This window comes from Erinaceus europaeus, chromosome 8 (assembly GCF_950295315.1).
Source record: "Erinaceus europaeus chromosome 8, mEriEur2.1, whole genome shotgun sequence".
Lineage (NCBI taxonomy): Eukaryota > Metazoa > Chordata > Mammalia > Eulipotyphla > Erinaceidae > Erinaceus > Erinaceus europaeus.
Genome location: NC_080169.1, coordinates 19012863 through 19031473, shown reverse-complemented (window position 1 = coordinate 19031473; position 18611 = coordinate 19012863). Strand labels below are relative to the sequence as shown.

The 18611-nt window shown below is 40.5% G+C and overlaps 1 protein-coding gene across 1 annotated transcript in view; it reads left to right on the top strand.

The window, feature by feature from the left end:
• The window catches only part of STK3 (serine/threonine kinase 3), a 267643-nt gene extending 265988 nt beyond the window's left edge, over positions 1 to 1655 (top strand). Inside the window, exon 11 of the mRNA XM_007532351.3 lies at positions 370 to 1655. Coding sequence (XP_007532413.1) covers positions 370 to 528 — 159 coding nt within the window. The 3' untranslated portion in view covers positions 529 to 1655. The remainder of the gene's footprint in view (positions 1 to 369) is intronic.
• Positions 1656 to 18611: the final 16956 nt, after the last annotated feature.

The window sequence follows — 18611 nt, the reverse complement described above, 5'->3', positions numbered from 1 at the left end:
GGATGTGAAAGATTAGAGTGAGTATATCTGGAACATATCCTTAAAGTCTGTTTGTTGGCAATGGTGGGTTTGTCTTTCTGTCTTTTTTTTTTTAAAGCAGATACATTTCATCAGCTTATTTTTCTCATTTGCTATTTCCTAAAAACAGCATTTTCTTTATAACCCTGTTGTAAATTACTTGAGGTTTTTGTAAGATGTGGCTTCTTGGGTCTTCAGGTAAGGAATTCCTGTCTTAATTGTTGAACCATATTTCAAAGATGATGTCATGGATTTGCTGAAATATTCTTGCTAAAACATAATAGACTTAAACCTACTGTAAGGAATTTTGCTACATTAATATCTCCCCCCCTTTTTTTTTCCTCTACCCAGTTAAAAAATCTAAGTTTAGAAGAACTTCAGATGCGGTTAAAAGCCCTGGACCCCATGATGGAACGAGAAATAGAAGAGCTCCGTCAGCGATACACTGCAAAAAGACAGCCCATTCTGGATGCAATGGACGCGAAGAAAAGAAGGCAGCAGAACTTCTAAGTCTGTGATTTCCTCTCTGTTGATTTCTTCAGCTGTTCTGGAGACCAAGAAACCACTGGGGATTAAAGGACTATCACGGTGTTTTTAATCCCTAAGATTTGTGCTCTACCACTCGGCAACAACCAAAAACTAATGATGGTGCCTACCCAAGTCAATTCCCAAAAGCTACAATTTACAACTGTGGCCACTGTTTCTTCATTCTTAAGTAATGAAAACAATAGAAAAGTATTATCTGTCTGCCAGCTTCATACCAGCACTAAAACTACTGAAAAACGAAGGCTATGTTTTGAGACCCTAAAAATCCAAAGCTGTTGTTTAATTGTACAGCACTGAAAGACTTTTTACTACAATATTCCTTATTCTTATCTGGTAGCCTATTTATTATATCCCCATAGATGAACTTATTTATTTATACTACTTCGCTTTTTTTAAGTAAAAGATGAGGACAGCTTTGGTGAAGGTAGGAACTGATTAGTAGTTGATAATATACAATCAAAATTTCGTGATTTAACCAGGGAGTTGTGGGATGCCTTCCTTGATTTCCAGAATAGTTCTTCAACAGAAGCAAAGCAGTAACAGCCAGTAGTTCCCAAATGGGCCAGGCATTTTTGTGTACTGAAACAATAATTCCATTTTTACCTCTTGGAATTTTAATTTTTAAATTTCTAATCTTTGGTACAAATAGAACTATATATTTAGGTCAGACAGAGTTATACTATATTCAAAACCAAAGAAATCAATAAAACCCTTGCATTAAAAAAAATCCATGGTAAATATTTTAAAAGAAATCCTTAAGACAAATATAATGTGTTAATATTATTCCATGTCTAGGTCTGAGAGCTAACCTGTATCAAACTGTAATAAGCACATCAAAATTATTTCTCTGAAAATGTGTTCAGGTGTCACAGGAATTCCTTGTTGATTTACTGCACCATGCAAACCTCGGGGACAGGAAAAAAAATCATTAAAAAGAAACTCATTTCTATGCTGAATGAACATTTGCATGATTGAACTGGGACCATTCATTTCCTAAACTACATATGGCCATTTGACAGTGTTGATTCTTTTGTGTGTTTAATTGCTCTGTTTAAATCATAAAAACAAATAAATTTTTCTGTGCCACCCAACACATTTCATCTCTATATCTTTTTTTTTTTTTAATCTGTGGCCTGAAGTCTGTCTTTTTTCAGGCAAGGACGGTGCATTTGTCTAGACAGGCTAGATGAAGCCGTGATTACAGCCTTGAAACTCCAGGCGCTATAACACAACATGGGTTTTTTCACACTCACACTAAATGCCCATCCGCTGTTGGCAAGATGCCCAGCTCCTGCCACTCACACCCAGAGACCCGACTGATAGAGCCTCACCACCCACAGCAGTGCTGGTCCCCACAGGAAAGGATAGATACTGACAAGTCTCACTCGAGCCCCACCCAGTAGTGACACAATTCAGGTCAGAACAAGTCACAGGCACACCTGATTTCAAAGAAGGGGAAATACACTTCACTAGTGACAACCACAAAAGGTCTGTCATCTTTACAAAAGCATCCATTGCATTTACAAATGACATTTGTGCCCAAGGTGATGCCTTGGAGTAGTATTTGTCTCTGTTATCTCATTACCACAAATAATAAATCATATAGTAATTGGATGTGAATCACGAGATGATAAAAATGACAATAAACACTCAAACTATGTGCAAGCTATTAAAAGTGAAGACTAAATTTATAAAACATGCTTCAACCACATCTTCATTGGAATTCATATGGGATAATCATCGACTCATCCACTCAAGTTCCCTGCCTTTTTTTTTCTCTTGTTTTTCTTTTTCAATAGCTGTCCTAATACCTTGCCTGACAGATTTGCTATCACACAAGTAAGACCACCTACAGGAAATGGCAAGAAACCTCTGAAGATGATTTCTCTTTCTAAATTAGAATTTTTTTTTTTTGCAAATTAATTCAATGAGGCCTTTTGACCACACTTATAAATTCAGTTTCAACAAGAGTCCCCTTTTTAATAGTAAATATGGAGTGTTACAGTGTGATGCAAGTCACATTGTAATTTTCACGTAAATAGACTTTATAATGGGTGGTTATGTCTTTAAATATCAATACACAGGGCCTGGAAGATAGGTTATACAAAATGACTTAACTTATACATGGTTACACAAAAAGACTTCCATGCCCCAGGTTCCTAGGTCCCAGGTTTAATCCCCAGCTCCATCATAAACCACAGCTGAAAAATAATAATGAAAGAATACATTAAATATTTATACACAAACATTTTAAGAACTTTCATTTGGTAGGCCAGAAAAATGGAGAGGGAAGGTGGAGACAGACCTGCAGCACTGCTTCACCACTCATGAAGCTTCCTCCCTGCAGTGGGGACTGGAGGCTTGAACTCAGGTCCTTGCATATGGTAACCTGTGCACTTAACCAGGTGTGCCACTGCCATGACCCTGCACAAAAAAATCTATATGGTATCTCCCTCAGGTTTTATTCATGCACAAGACCCCATGAATGTCCTCCCTAGGCCACCTTTCTACATTTTTAGAGAGGAAGAGAGCCCAAAGTTCCATTCCACTATCTATCTTGTTTCCTTGGTGTCCAGGATAGACCCATGTGGTGCCAGGAATAGAACCCAGGACCTCACTCATGGTAAGGTATGCAGTCTCTGAGGAACCTCTTGGCCCCATATACATATATTTAAGAAAACAATAGCCATTATTTCATTTAAGACCAATTTTTTTTTTAAAGGTGGGCTAGAGCTTCTGATCATTTCTGAAAAACTAAGAGCTGTGAAAGAACTTCCAAGTCTGGTTAGTCATGATGCTTAAGAGTTTTCTAGTGATTTAAAGGGATTTTAAGAAGCAACTGGTTATTTTAACTTCAGTTAATGAGAACGTTCTAAAAATAAGTAAGTTTGCTTTCTACACACCTCTGTCCACTAATTGTATTATAAATATAATTGAAGCTTGTGAGTGAAGGCTCTGTCTTGCTGAAAAAAACAACAGCATCATACATGTCCTGAAGATGGGTTTTCCTCCTTGGTTTAGTTAACTTTGATGATTCATTTCTATAGAGTTGCAATACCCTTAGCTTATTGTCTCTCTCTCTCTCTCTTTTTTTTGATTTTTTAAAATTATATTTATTTATTGGATAGAGACGGCCAGAAATCGAGGGGGGAGGTGTGGTAGAGATGGGAGAGAGACAGAGACACCTGCAGCACTGTTTTACCACTCACAAAGCTCCCCCCGAACCCCATGCAGGTGGAGACTAGGTGTTTGAACCCAGGTCCTTGCACATTGTGACATTTGCGCTCAACCAGGTATGCCACCACCTGGCCCCACCCTTAGCTTATTCTAGCACGAATAGTTTCCTGTTTGAAATATAAGCTCATTTGGCCACTGTAAATTGGTAAAGGAAATGTGCTTATTTAACTGGATTTCAAAAGAGTAACACCATATTAAGGCACTATGTGTCAGACATTATACCAAACAACCCTACATATACTTTTCATGCTTTTGAATTTCTCTTTCTTGCTTTTTGTGCTGAGTCATATTCCCAAGATTTTTTTTTTTCTGTTTTTCTTCCAGGGTTATTGGTGGGCTCAGTGCCTGCACCATGAATCCACTGCTCCTGGAGGCCGTTTTTCCCCCTTTTGTTGCCCTTGTTGTTGTAGCCTCGTTGTGGTTATTATTATTGCCATTGTTGATGTTGTTCGTTATTGGATAGGACAGAGAACTGGAGAGAGGAGGGGAAGACAGAGGGGGAGAGAAAGATAGACGCCTGCAGACCTGCTTCACTGCCTGTGAAGTGCCTCCCCTGCAGGTGGGGAGCCGGGCTTGAACCAGGATCCTTACGCCGTTCCTTGAGCTTTGTGCCACATGTGCTTAACCCACAGCGCCACCGCCCGACCCCCACATTGCCAAGATTTAAACCACTCTCCCCACCTAGGGGATGTGTAACTTTTCTAGCGGAAATTATATAATATGTTAATAAGGTGGTTTTTTTAAACTTTATCGCAGGAAATCTTTTCAAATTGCTGACACATTAGCATTCAATAAGAATACTATTTTGGGGAGTCGGGCAGTAGCGCAGTGGGTTAAGCGCACATGGAGCGAAGCACAAGGACTGGCTTAATGATCCCTGTTAGAGCCCCCGGCTCCCCACCTGCAGAGGTGTCGTTTCACAAGCGGTGAAGCAGGTCTGCAGGTGTCTATACTTCTCTTTCACTGTCTTCCCCTCCTCTCTCCATTTCTCTCTGTCCTATCCAACAACGATGACATCAATAACAACAACAATAATTACAACAGAACAACAAGGACAACAAAAGGGAATAAATAAATAATTTTTTAAAAGAATACTATTTTCATTCCCTAGTATATATGTTAAAGATTGATGGTTAAAAGAAATCCTGTGGGTGGTGGGAGTTGTGTGGAGTTGTACCCCTCCTACCCTATGGTTTTAATTAATCCTTTCTTAAATAAAAAAATTTATAAAAAATCCTGAAAACACTAATGACATACTCCATACTCCAAATATATCATTTAAAAAATAATTGTAGTTACACTGAATTGCTAAACTGCTACTAAGCACACGGACATTTAATTAGATATTTCATCAAAATGCTAAGCCAGAATACTTTTGTTGTTGTTGTTGTTACAGAATCTGAGGTCTAGTGAATGATCTGCTTTTCTCTGCATTTTGTACAATCCAGGGAGTTTTGGCCCCTCAAGTGTTAGAAAACTTTTGCTGAGTTTTCTGATACCCCCCCCCCCCAGAGAGTCAAGTCAGCTTCTGTTTCATACCTGGACTGGCCTCTCACCTCAAAGACCCCATGAAAGAGAGCAAACAGCCAAGTCAGTTCTTCCACCAATCTTAGAAAGACTGCACCAAATTCACTAAATGCACTAAATGAGGTCACCTAACTAGTCTTTGCCAGCATGAGTTTTAAACACCAAATTCATGTTCTTCATACATTGGCACAGCTCATTAGCCAATGTCTTATACACTATTTTCCCTCATGGAATTTAATTTCCCACAATTAGAATTCTGATTTTTCTGTAATCTCTCTTCTGTTCACAGTCTTTGCCTACCAAGTTAGGAATGATACATTATCTCTGAAGTCCCCAACAATATGCATACTCTTTTATCCCAAAAAGAAAAGATTGGAAAGACTAAATGAGGTCACCTAACTAGTCTTTGCCAGCATGAGTTTTAAACACTCATCTGTCTCCAAGATCTTTGGGTTTTTTTTTTCCACTCTATGATAGCGCCCAATAAACTCCAAAGATCTGACTTTAGGATAGGCCCAGGCTGTCTACCTTACATGGACACTTAAATGAAACTTAGGAAAGGGACTATCGTTAGCTGTGCCTTTTCCCATTTTAATAGAACATACTGTTTTTTGAAATAGGATAGGTTCTACATATAGAAAAAAAAAAGCAGTGCATTTATGTAAGTCCCCACGATGAGCAAAAAGACTTTTCCTTCATTATGAGGATATATCAGAAGTTCTTGCTCCTCCAAAGCTATGATTCTTACAAACTAAAATGTGTTTCTTCTCTTACCAAAAGTCTGATTAAAAAAAAATTAGTCATTGTCATAGAAGGTGCTTATTCTCAAAAGTTAGATGACCTGAGTTCAAATCTCAGTTCTTCCTTTATGCCTTTGTTGCCTTGGACAACAAGAATAAACATGCAGCCAACTTATGTTTGAAGTTCTTTATTTGCAATGATACAGCAATTGTGAAGATAAAATGTTCTAGTACATGGAGCTACTTAACAAAATTTCAGGCATATGACACATACCTATTTGCTTAAAAAATAAAAAAAGTTCTCTGGAAACTGTACCTCACTCGTGTGTTATTTCACCACTCCCAGAATGTTTGTCATTCAGATAGCAGGAGAACCACTGTAGTGCTAGAGCTTCCCACAGTGCCGTGGTGACGTACTGTTAGGAGTATTGTTAAGGTAAAAACTTGTGGCCCCATTTGTGAAAACCCATCAGGGTATTTCAAATTTATGCTCTTAACGTCTTACTAAATTTTAGCATTCTTAGTCCTTAAAAATATGAAACATGTAATTTACTTGGTCCCAATTTTCTTTGGTTCCAAGAAACTCAAAATCAGATTTTATAGTAAATAGTTCTGTAGAAGTCTTTTTTTTTTTTTTTGCCTCCAGGGTTATTGCCGGGGCTCAGTGCCTGCACCATGAATCCACTGCTTCTGGAGACCATTTTTCCCCTTTTGTTGCCCTTGTTGTTTTATCGTTGTGGCTATTATTATTGTTGTTGTTGCTGTCGTTGGATAGGACGGAGAGAGAGAGGAGGGGAAGACAGAGAGGGGGAGAGAAAGATAGACACCTGCAGATCTGCTTCGCCGCCTGTGAAGCGACTCCCCTACAGGTGAGGAGCCAGGGGCTCGAACTGAAATCCTTACACTAGTCTTTGTGCTTTGCACCATGTACGCTTAACCCTCTGCGCTACCACCGGACTCCCAGCTCTGTTGAATTCTATGACTTGGCAGATCTGCATTTCCCTGATTCTAATTTTACAAAATTGAAAAGATTTTTTTCAAAAGCAATACATGGTGATATAAGTTCTCTCACTAGACTTAGGAGGACCTGGCTCCTTATCTTGTGCAGTGCTTTATTTCAACGGGGTCTTGTGGTTATCAAGGAGACTGATGTTCTGGTCCTAAAGCTAGAACCTCGCTGTAGTAGCCTCTAGGGAGAAAGAACCTCTGTGACTTGAGGTTTCTGGAGACTGAGATAACCCTTGTCCCTCCTTTGGGGTAATAAGTTAAGATAGAGAATTCCAGGGTGTCCTTGACCCTTGACGTTCCTGCCCTCAGCAACCTGTTAAAATTACATTTACCCAAAAACTGTATCAGTCTGCGCAACCCCCTGTGAGCCAACAAATTAAGATCCCTATAGAATCCTATCTACTTCTTCATATATTCCCATGTATGAAAAAAAAAAGATATGAGAGCCAGGAGGTATGTTACCAAGTTCGAGCCCCTGGTCACTGCATGGAAATTCCTAAAGGAAAGTAGCAGTGGAGCAGTGCTATGCTGTCTCTCCTCTCTGTCTCTGTCTCTCACCATTTATCTAAAGTAAAGGGGAAACATTACTGGAAATGATGAAGTCATCCCAGCACCTTGTCTCACCAATAACAAGAACCCTAGTGGCAGGGGCAGGGGATGGGGGAGAAAAAGAGAAGAAGAACCAAAGGGACACATATATTTTTAGCACCAGAGAAATGCAAATTTACAAATTAGCTCCCCATCCACATGTCTTCCATGGAAAAATAAGCCTATTCAACCTTATGAGAAAGCACTAAAAACAAATGAGTTCTAAATTTTTCTAGTGGGAAAAAATGTATGTTTACCTATATTTAAACAAAGCAACTAGTTGTCGTTTAAATTTTTACAGAAATTTCCCAAGGTGAACTGTAATCTGTTGTGTTGGAGATAAATAAAACCTGATACTAAGCTTCCAGCTTTTAGCTGTTCTCTTTCTAATATTCTTGTATGTGTGGAGCATTCTAGACGGGGGCAGTTTTGCAGCTGTGCATTTTTCAGTCTTCCCATTTATTCCATGACAGCTTTCTTTCCTATTTAAAAGAAAATATTCTTAGCAAAAATATTCAAATGAGAAAACATAATAGCACTTGGAATTGAAGTCGTAGATGTTAAAAAAGATGCAGTGGAATCTAAAATGCAGAACTGCTTCGTTATTAATGAATCAGCATTCAGATTCCTGAGTTCCTTCTCTGTTGACCTTTTGTAAATTATATAGAAGTTGATTTAAAGAACACACCAACTGATGACCATAAGTCAGCTTTAGAACGTAATCACTAAAAATGGTCCCCAATACTAATGGACTTATTTACAATAGCCAAAAATGGAAAACAGCCTAAGTGCCCATCCACTGTTAAGTATATAGACATGGATAGAGTTGCAGGGTGTAATGCTAAATGAAATAGTCAGAAGGGAAAAGACAAATACCAGACGATCTCACCCATATGTGGGATACAAAGAAACAAAGCATGGGAACAGATAAAGCCAAGTCTTGGAATCAGAGCTCAGGATGGAGGTTGGCAGAAGGAGGGGAAAGAGTGTGGAGCACAGAAAGAGGGAGGAGGCTCCACTGTATGGTAGCAGAAGGATCTGGGGACTCTGGTGGTGGTGACTGTGGTATGAGAGCTAACTTTGGATGATGTGTAAATATATATACACATATATATAAATCAGTGTTAACCTGGATTTTAAAAGAAAAGTTTCAACAAGAGCATTATGTACAATAGCCAAAAACTAGAAACTACCTAGAGGCAATACATTTACTGATGAGTAAATATAGATGCTGTGTATGTATGTATTGGAACACTGCTCAACTACAAAAACTCTTGCCTTTTGCAGCAACAGGGATGGTCATAGAAGGCATTATTCAGCTTTAGTGATTAGTTAGACAACAACAAATGATTTTACTCATGCAGTATATGAAGAAAAGAAGATGAGTTAAAGTAGCAATAAAATTTTGGATGAAGGGGCCAGGAGGTGGTGCACCTGGTTGAGCCCACATGTTGCAATGTGCTAGCATCTGGGTTCAAGACCCCCAGTTATCACCTGGAGAAGAGTTTTGCAAGTGTTGAAGCAGGGCTGCAGGTGTCTCTCTTTCTCTCTCCCTCTCTGCCTTCTCCTTACTTCTTGATTTCTGACTGTTTCTATCCAATAAATAAATAAAGATAACACTTAAAAGTAATAGTAATGAAATAAACTTTTGGATGATGTGACTAATTAGTGGTTACTACAAGGGAAGGAAAAGTTTGGGAGGCTGAGGATAAAAGGGACACATGTTGAAAATGCTGATTTTCAATGATGCACACCCAAACCTATATACTGCTATAAAGCAATGATACCAGGAAAATGAGGTTAAGAGAAGTGGATCACCAACAGAGAGCATGACTTGTATGTGTGAGGCCCTGGGTTTGATTCTCAACACTGCATAAAATGGTGGTGAGGTGTCCTGGCCTCTTACACTGTCCCCCCCCCCCCACACACACACACACAGTAGAGCACTACTCAGTTCAGGTTTACGGTGGTGTTAGAGACTGAAATTGGGAAATCAAAGCCTCAGACATGAAAGTCTTTTGCAGAACCACTATGCAACTTCTCCATGCTCTCATGCTCTCAAAAAATATCTGTTTAAACTTATTTTTTCTTTTAATTTCAGCAAGACTTTTTTTTTTTGTTTCAAGGGTAAATTAATTGCTTTGGTAAGTAGTGAATTGGGGTATGATTCAAAATTCGAATGTGGCAGCCAACTATAAAAGTCCAAGCAGGATTTTTTTTTAAGTTCTTAATGTAAAATTATTTTAATTTCAGACGAATAATGCTTGGCTTGCTAGTATTTTATTCTTTTTCTCTGAGTCTGAATGACTCACTGTTAGGTTTGGGAATCCAAGGAAGACACCAAGAGACCAGAGTGATGTAAAAACAAAGAGTCTTTATTTATAGCCAGGCTGGGGCCAAAAAACCGAGTGATGCAGCAGCTCTCTAGTATTCGACCCCATACCTAAGTTCTACTAAGGTATATATGGGAGTCAGAATACATGGCTTACGTGACACAGCTCAGTTCTACATAGTGATTGATTACAGTCTTACATTTGAAGTTATCTATTACCCATATGAAGGGTGGGTGAGGGTTTTTTTGTCATTGTTGTTGTTTTTTTACAACCTAGTGGTTATCTCTTTTCCTGACTCCAGGCTCTGGGAGATGTTTTCCCAAGGTCTGGCTATGTGGTTATCTCTTACTTCACAGACTCAAGGTTCTGCAGCTGGTAACAGCCTTAATTCCAAGAGTCATTCTTCTATCTGGGAACTCAGGTCTGTTCTGTAATTACTTACTTAACCCTTGTGTTACTAGAGTCCAGGCTTACCTATCTTTTTTTTAAAAAAATATTTATTTATTCATTTTCCCTTTTTTGTTGCCCTTGTTGTTTTATTGTTGTACTTATTATTGTTGTTGTTATTGATGTCTTCGTTGTTGGATAGGACAGAGAGAAATGGAGAAGAGGGGGATACACAGAATGGGAGAGAAAGATAGACACCTGCAAACCTGCTTCACAGCCTGTGAAGCAATTTCCCTGCAGGTGGGGAGCCAGGGGCTTGAACCGGGATCCTTATGATGGTCCTTGTGCTTTACGCCACCTGCGCTTAACCACTGTGCTACCGCCCGACTCCCTTACCTATTTTTTAATCACCATTTCACATTTATTTTTCAGCTCATCTTCTACATCACCAGTCCCCTGACATTTATCCAAAGCGGTAGTGCCAAATGTATATAATATATGAAAACATACAATATTTGGCTATGACAACCATTTCTAATTTGTCTGAAAGGAAGCCAGAGTTGTTTTTGGGAAAAAAGGGGGGTGGGAGAGAAGGGGGGGGGGCTCTGCGTACTCTGTCTAACTTAACGAAAATGAACTTGTTTAGTTCTTGAGGTTGTTATTAAAAAGAAGAGAAAATTATCTCTTGCACAGGTAAGTTACCTTTGAAGCGCTAACTTGCCGCATGACCTTGGGATGAATGATTTAACATCCTTGTAAATCTCAGCTTCTTTATTAAAGACTGCCTGGGAGACTGCCTGAAAAATGAGAAAGACATGCACATAAATCCCCACTTACTATGTACAGAGGTGACTTGCATTTTATGTACTCATCAATAAACATGCATTAAACACTAGTAGTGTGTCAGCTACCCTGCCAGACTGAACAAGGCCTGAAGGAAACAAAATGCAAGAATGTATTCAGGTTTTTGTTAGGGCTGAAGCCTAGAGACACAAATTCAAGAAGCCATTGAATGATGAGTTAATCGGAAGCTTATCTCCACATTAGAAAAGACAATAGTTCTCACTCCAGTCAGCAGTGCAAATCAGGGCTAAGTCCAGCCAGACTAGAAAGATAGCCTATTATGCAAATTAGGCTAGAATTTAGCTGTGTTTTAATTGATCCAGTGATGATACAAGACAAGCAGTGATTAGTTGTGTTTTCATCTTGGGTGGTCCCTGATGAACACTTTTGTTTCAGTGTTTTTTTTTTCCTGAGCCAGGATGTACCTGGGGCCTGATTGTCTACAGACTCCCAACTCTCTTGTACTCAGACTCAATAGACTACAAAGTGCTTCTTAACTTGTCACAGCTTCCATGTTAAGTGTAAGGAGACAGAAGTGGAGGTGACATGGATCCTGCCCAAGAGTGAGTGCTTCCAGTCTGCTCCAGGGGAGGCATAGACGAGCCATGTGAAGAGAGTAACAATACCTGTCCTGACCAAACCCTGTGAGGTAGAAGCTGCAGAGGCTTCCCAGAAAGGGTGCTGGAACCAGCCTTGAGGGCGGGAAGATAGGAGAGGAAGTGCAGGCAGGGCAAAGCAGAGAGAGAGAAACCAGGAAGCACAAAGGGCATATCTGGTATACAGTGTCTAAGCTTCTTACACAATGTAAGCTTTCAGCGAAGGTGTGTTGACAACCATTTGTCATGCTTGTTCTCTCTAATCTTGCCATTTAGAAGGCCATAAAAGCATATGGTCAGCTTTGTTTTTGTTTTCCCAAACCCGCTGAATGTTGTCTAGATGCATTAATGCAAAGTGATATCTGACCTGTTTCCCTGGGGTCTATATCTATCTACCAGTCACACTTAGCTGTACAAATTGCTATTATTTATAAGTACCTTAAAAAACAAAACAAACAAACAAAAAATCAAAAACCCTGAAGTATGCTGAAGTTGGGTGTTGGGGCAAAGGGGCCAGAAGGATACCAGTAGTTTGTAAGGAAACAGACTGACATTCAGCTCCTCAAGTCACTTAACTGTCTTAAGTGAAAACTTACATTCTTTTTGTCAACAGTTCTCTTCTCAAAAGCCTTAGCATTTTCCACCTTTAATTGAAGCAGCTTATAAGGGAAGAGACATAAAATATAACAAAGTCACTAAATTAAGAACAAATGAAAAAGATTAGATGAAGGGGAAACATAGTGTTGTGTAGTTATGTTGTTGTATAGTGTTGTGTAGTTGTATAGTTGTATTGTTTTGTTGTTGTGTAGTGTTGTGTAGTTGTGTTGTTGTGTTGTGTAATTGTATAGTTGTGTTGTTGTATAGTGTGTAGTTGTGGTGTTGTGTAGTTGTGTATTTGTGTTGTGTAGTTGTGTTGTTGTGTACTTGTGTACTTCTGTACTTTTGTTGTGTACTTGTGTATTTGTGTTGTGTAGTTGTATAGTTGTGTTGTTGTGTAGTTATGTTGTGTAGTTGTGGTGTGTACTTGTGTTGTTGTGTAGTTCTGTTGTTGTGTATTTGTGTTCTGTAGTTGTTTTGTTGTTTTGTTGTGTAGTTGTGTTGTCGTGTAGTGTTTTTGTGTAGTTGTGTAGCGTAGTTGTGTAGTTGTGTTGTCGTGTAGTGTTGTGTTGTTGTGTAGTTGTTGTGTAGTTGTGTTGTTGTGTAGTTATGTTGTTGTGTATTTGTGTATTTGTGTTGTTGTGGAAAAGGGAAAAGTCTTTTTTGCCACCAGGCTTATCACTGGGGCTTGGAAGCCACTTTTTTCTCTTTTTTATTCAATCGGACACAAAGAAGAGAAGAAGAGTGAGATAGAGAGGGAGAAAGAAATTCAGACACCTGTAGACCTGCCTCACTGCTCATGAAGTGTCCCACTGCAGGTGGGAAGCGGGCGGGAGGTTGAACCCAGACCCTTGCGCATGGTACTGTGTGTACTTAATGGGTGCATCACTGCCCAACCCCCCAAACTCTCTTCTTTTTAAATGTTTTAACTTTTTAAAAAAATATTTATTTATTTATTCCCTTTTGTTGTAGTTATTATTGATGTTGTTGTTGTTGGATAGGACAGAGAGAAATGGAGAGAGGAGGGAGAGAGAAAGACACCTGCAGACCTGCTTCACTGCTTGTGAAGCGACTCCTCTGCAGGTGGGGAGCCGGGGGCTCTAATGAACCGGGATCCTTGCGCTTTGTGCCACCTGCGCTTAACCTGCTGCGCTACCGCCCAACTCCCTGTTTTAGCTTTTTTAGTGTGTGTTCCCCATCCCCTTCAGTGGAAAGTCCAATAGTTCTCTCAAGGTCACAGATATAGTTTGACTTTATGTCCATCTATCTCTCAATATCTATATCTTTATCTATCTATCTATCGCCCATTTTTTTAATATGGTCCTGCCTTCAGTTCCTTTCTTAGTCACACCTATACCTATTTCTACTTCCAAGAGTCCTCCCTTTTTTCTCTTCTCTTTCAGATAAGCAAAACACCACTTGGCTTTCTCTGGTGTTTTCCAGATTCACTTCCCTTTTAGTGGTAGTATAAAAACAGATTCCTGGTGACAACTGTTTTGGGACCTGGTGGAATTGAGGTCCAGAACCCTCTGGTCATCTTCCCCTAACATTTACCCCCTCTGGGAGTATGAACCAAAGAATCTCTTATCTTTTAAGTAGCAGTGATGGAAAAAAATAAATTAAAAGGAAAATACCTTTTAAAAAATGACAGTGACGATACTTTCTAAACACAGATTCCTACTGATTACCTGACTCTTCAATATGAAGCAAATTATCTTGGGATAGAAACTTTGGTGGCAGGAATATGAAGAAAAGTCAATAAAGTTCTAATTATCTCAAAACTCAGGCAACTGCTTGCATGGGGCGGAGACAGATACAGGGTGCACTTAAGGGCCAGCAGGGTCATCTTTCTTAGCTATGATTGTGATGTGAATATCAGCCACTCCAAAATGTCTACTTTCTTAGTCCCTATAGCTGGTGAAAGTAGTAGGTTACATGGAAAAGAGATTTTGAAGAAACTAAGAATCTTGATCTAGAGGCCAGGCAGTAGTGCATCTAGTAGAAAGCACATGTTATAATGCTGAAAGACCTAGGTTCAAACCCCCAGTCTCCATCTGCAGAAAGGGGAAGCTTCATGAGTGGTGAAACAATGCTGCAAGCATCTTTCTCTCTCTTTCTCTTTTCCTCTCTCCCTTCCTTTCAATTTCTGTCTCTTTTTAAATGAATAAAATAAAATAAAATATTTTAAGATATAGAGAGGTGGAGATCTGAGTTATCTGTTTGGGCCCAACGCAATGACTGCAATCTATCTCCTGGGAGGTAAAAGAGTCATATTAATGTTACAGTAACAGAAGCCAAAGCCTGGGGGTGGGGGTGGGGTATGTAAAGCCGCCACACCATAGGACTTGTGCTTAAAGGAAGAGGCCACAAGACAGGAAATCACAATCATAGTTGATCCCAAGAAGCAAAAAGCTTTAGCTTTGAAACAGTTTCTTTTTGTTCCTATACTTCTGTGGTAGATGTTTTGGAAATCTGTATGAGGGGGGTGGGCAGTGGTGCATCTAGTTCAGCCCACATGTTACCATGAAAAAGGACCTGGGTTCAAACCTCCTTCCCCATCTGTGTGTGGGGGGAGGGCTTGAAGGAGTGAAATAAATATTACAATAGTCTCTCTTTCTCTCTTCCTCTCTATCTCCTTATCTTTTCATGATTTCTCACTCTTCTACCAAATAAAGAAAAAGAAAAAAGAAAGAAAGAAAAAAAGGCAGTGGTTTCTTTAAAATATCATCAATCATAAAAAAAGTGACCTCTCCCCTTCCTTACGGAAGTCTCCCCCACTATCAGAAAGGGCTCTACTATAGCTGAGACCCTGCAGGAAGTGGGCCAGGGGCAGAGGGTACAGCAGAAGTTACCCCCTGAAGACAGTCAGAGGCTTTTCTTGCAAAGCTCAAGCCCAGATGAAGCCCCACTGGATACCCACCCCCTTCCCCCAGTGGGGACTTAGTTCATAGGTCAATGACCTACCAAGGCCCACCAACACAGCACAATGTGATTCTCTGAGTTCACCCTCTAAGGTTTGATTTTTATTTTATTTTTGTGACAAGGGTATATAATTATGCTTAGGGTTCTTAAAGTTTGTGAGTATGGCCTCCTATGTGCCTGGTCTAGATTTCTGTGGCTCTCCCCAGGGTCTCACCATTAATGCATCTCTTCACGGGACCCTCAGCAGACTCCTGCCCACTTTCCTCAGTCCCCTTCCTTCTCTCCCAGCCCAGGGAAACTTGGTTCTGTCCCTTCCAGATCTTGCTCCCCAGGCATACTCATCCCTCTGACGCCCTTCCTCACACTGAATGGCCTAGCTTAGATGTCACCTCTTCTCTGCAGGCTAGAGCAGAACCATGTCAGCCCTGCTTCATTCCCATTCCAGCTTCTGAACTGCTGTGGTATGGTGTTGGACATGATGCCAGCTCCCCCCTGCTCCACTGCATTGCTGTGGTCTCTTTACATAATCACTGTTTTGCCTGAGACCTGACCTGTATGCAGGGCATTGGTTTAATCCCCACTGGTTAGATAGAACTACTTTCATGCTCTTTCCTTTTCCCCACCCCCTATCCTACCCACTTCCTTTTCTGACCTGCCACTCCTGCTTCAGAAGATATAAAGGCAGATCAATAAAGGCAGCATTGCATTGTGTTCCCGCTCCGTGAGTCCCAGAGTCTCTCTCCCGAGACGAAAGGACACGAGTTCCTGATCCCCAATCCCTCTCCCACGCAGCAACCTAGGTTGGCTCCAGTGGAGTTCTCTCCAATCCAGAGAGCACATGCCCGGGAAGAAACACCCTCAGGCTAGCCTGGCAGTATGTGTGTGCATACACATTCTGCAGAGCCAGCCCAGAGGATGTATTTAGATGAAGAACATAGATTTAGAGTGTGATCATTGCCAAGGGATCATTAATGCCGCATTGCTATTAAAACTGCCCTTCAGTCTAGCTCGGTGGCATCTGTTACCCCTGCAGTGGGGTTCCCTTAGCTCTAAAGCCTGACCACAAGGACCCACCTCAGAGAAACAGGATGCTTATAGAGCCATGTGTTTTGACATTATCCATGGATAAACTGGGTCATGCATTAGTCATTACGCAGTGGGGTAGCTTGGCTGCCCTTTTCAGTTCCTTAGCTCATTCAGAAATATGCAAGATCAGTGGGTTGCTCCTTTCAATCTTGGTGGTGGTGCCTTTCAGTCACAAGTCTCTAGTATGGGAGGATAAACCCCTAATTAAGCAGCAGATCTATTCGAGTCCCTTGGGACCTCAGTAGTTAGGGAGCTAAACATCACTCAGTAAGCAAAAATGTCAAATTATAGGACCAGTGAAACTGCTTTATCATGTGCGAGGCCCAGATTCGAGCGTGGCCTCCACTGCATTAGAGGAAGCTTCTGTGCTGTGATATCTTCCCCCGTCTCACTCCACTTCTCTCTCTCTCTCTTTGTCTGAAAAACCTAGAGTAGTGAAGCCCAAGTGACAATAGAAATAACAAAATGTATAGTTACAGTGAGAACCAAGAAAGAAAGGCGCTGGGTGATGTGAGACTCAGCAGAAAGATTTTGATGTTGGAACAATAAACTTTAAATTTTGAGGGAGGGGTTACAAAGAAAGACTATTCGTGGAAGGGCCATCTAGTAGTGGCAACCTGGAGAGCAGTTATTGTGTGTCTGTACACAGTGTATGTGTGTACACAGATTAATACAGACACGTAAGCAAACAGATGCACACAGAGATACATATATAGAGACATATAACAAGACTCACAGAGATTGTAGATACCTACAAACACACTCAAACACAGAGGGCACATACATGCAAAGACACAAATAGAGACCCCATCCACACATTGTCTATCTGAACATTCTCACACAGGTAAACATGCACACACATACATATTCATGTATACACACCTGAGTGGCACGCAAAACGTCCTCCTGAGGGCCAACTGAAAGTGCCTTTTCACCAGCAGCACACTCACAAAGGAATGCACTTGACAAATGGCTTGGTACCCAGTAAAAGCTGGCTCTTGGTTGATTTAATTCTGCTTCTTGGACCCCCTCCCAGCCTTGTTTACTGACCCTGGCACTTCAGTCTCTGCATATGTGGTATCTGCACATCCCAGTTTGCAGGCATCAAGCTTATTCTTCATGTGTCAGCACAAATGAGTCCCTGAGAGTGAAGACAGAATAATCCGCAGGCTCCAAGACTTCAGCAACCATTTCCCTGCTCTGACAAGGCAGAGTAACTCAGGTCTATGTGAAGGTCAGTCGAATATTTTGCTATGACTGGAACATTTTTATTTTGTTTTTTAATTTACTGTTAGAGGACTTTTTTAATCTCATGTTTTAAATTAGCAAATTACATAGGAAGATAAATGCCTCAAGTCACAAGATCTCAGGTTCTGGAGCAGAATAAAAGTGAGTAACTTCATCCATTATGAGAAAGAACCTAGATTTACTTCTGAGGTTTTCCAAATGGCATATCATTCCAAAAGCAGTCCTCAAATCTCACACTGAGGAGAAGCAAACAGAAAACTGTTGGGGCAGCCTGGGAGGTAGAGGAATGAAGAAATCATTGAGTTCTCAAGCATTAGCTTCTGATCCCAGGTGTGGCATATGCCAGAGTGATGCTCTGGTGTCTCTCTCTCTCTCTCTCTCTCTCTCTCTCTCTCTGTTATAAATACATGACTTTTTTTTTTAAAGAAAACTGGTACTGGGGTTTACACCACAGACTTTGTGCTCTGGTTATAATAAAGAAAGAAAAGCTTGCCTGGCTTCTTAGCAAGCCCTGGGAAAATCCAGGGACACTCTGGTCTTACAGTTTGCTCTCCCCTCCTCCCACAGGTTCCACAAAAAAAAAAAAAAAATACAGGCCACATCACCATGGTGGTGGCCTTTGTGGGAGCAGACCCCAAACACAGTGGGTTATAATGCAACTGCCCCTGGTAGTATCCAGTCTATACAAACTCATGAAGTCTGGTAGAGAAATCAATAGGCAGCTGACAGATCAAACGCTAGTCATGCCAGCTCTGCTCTTAGGAAATTGTGTCTGACTGATAACACCTTGGTTCTTTTCATAGTAGGTCTGGAAATAGCTCAGAATTCTTTATTAAAAAAACAATTTCTGGAAGTGTAGGTAACAAAAAGATTTTGGAGTGGAAAAAACCTCCCTGAGAACTCCAATTCTATTTCCTCCATACCATACGTACACA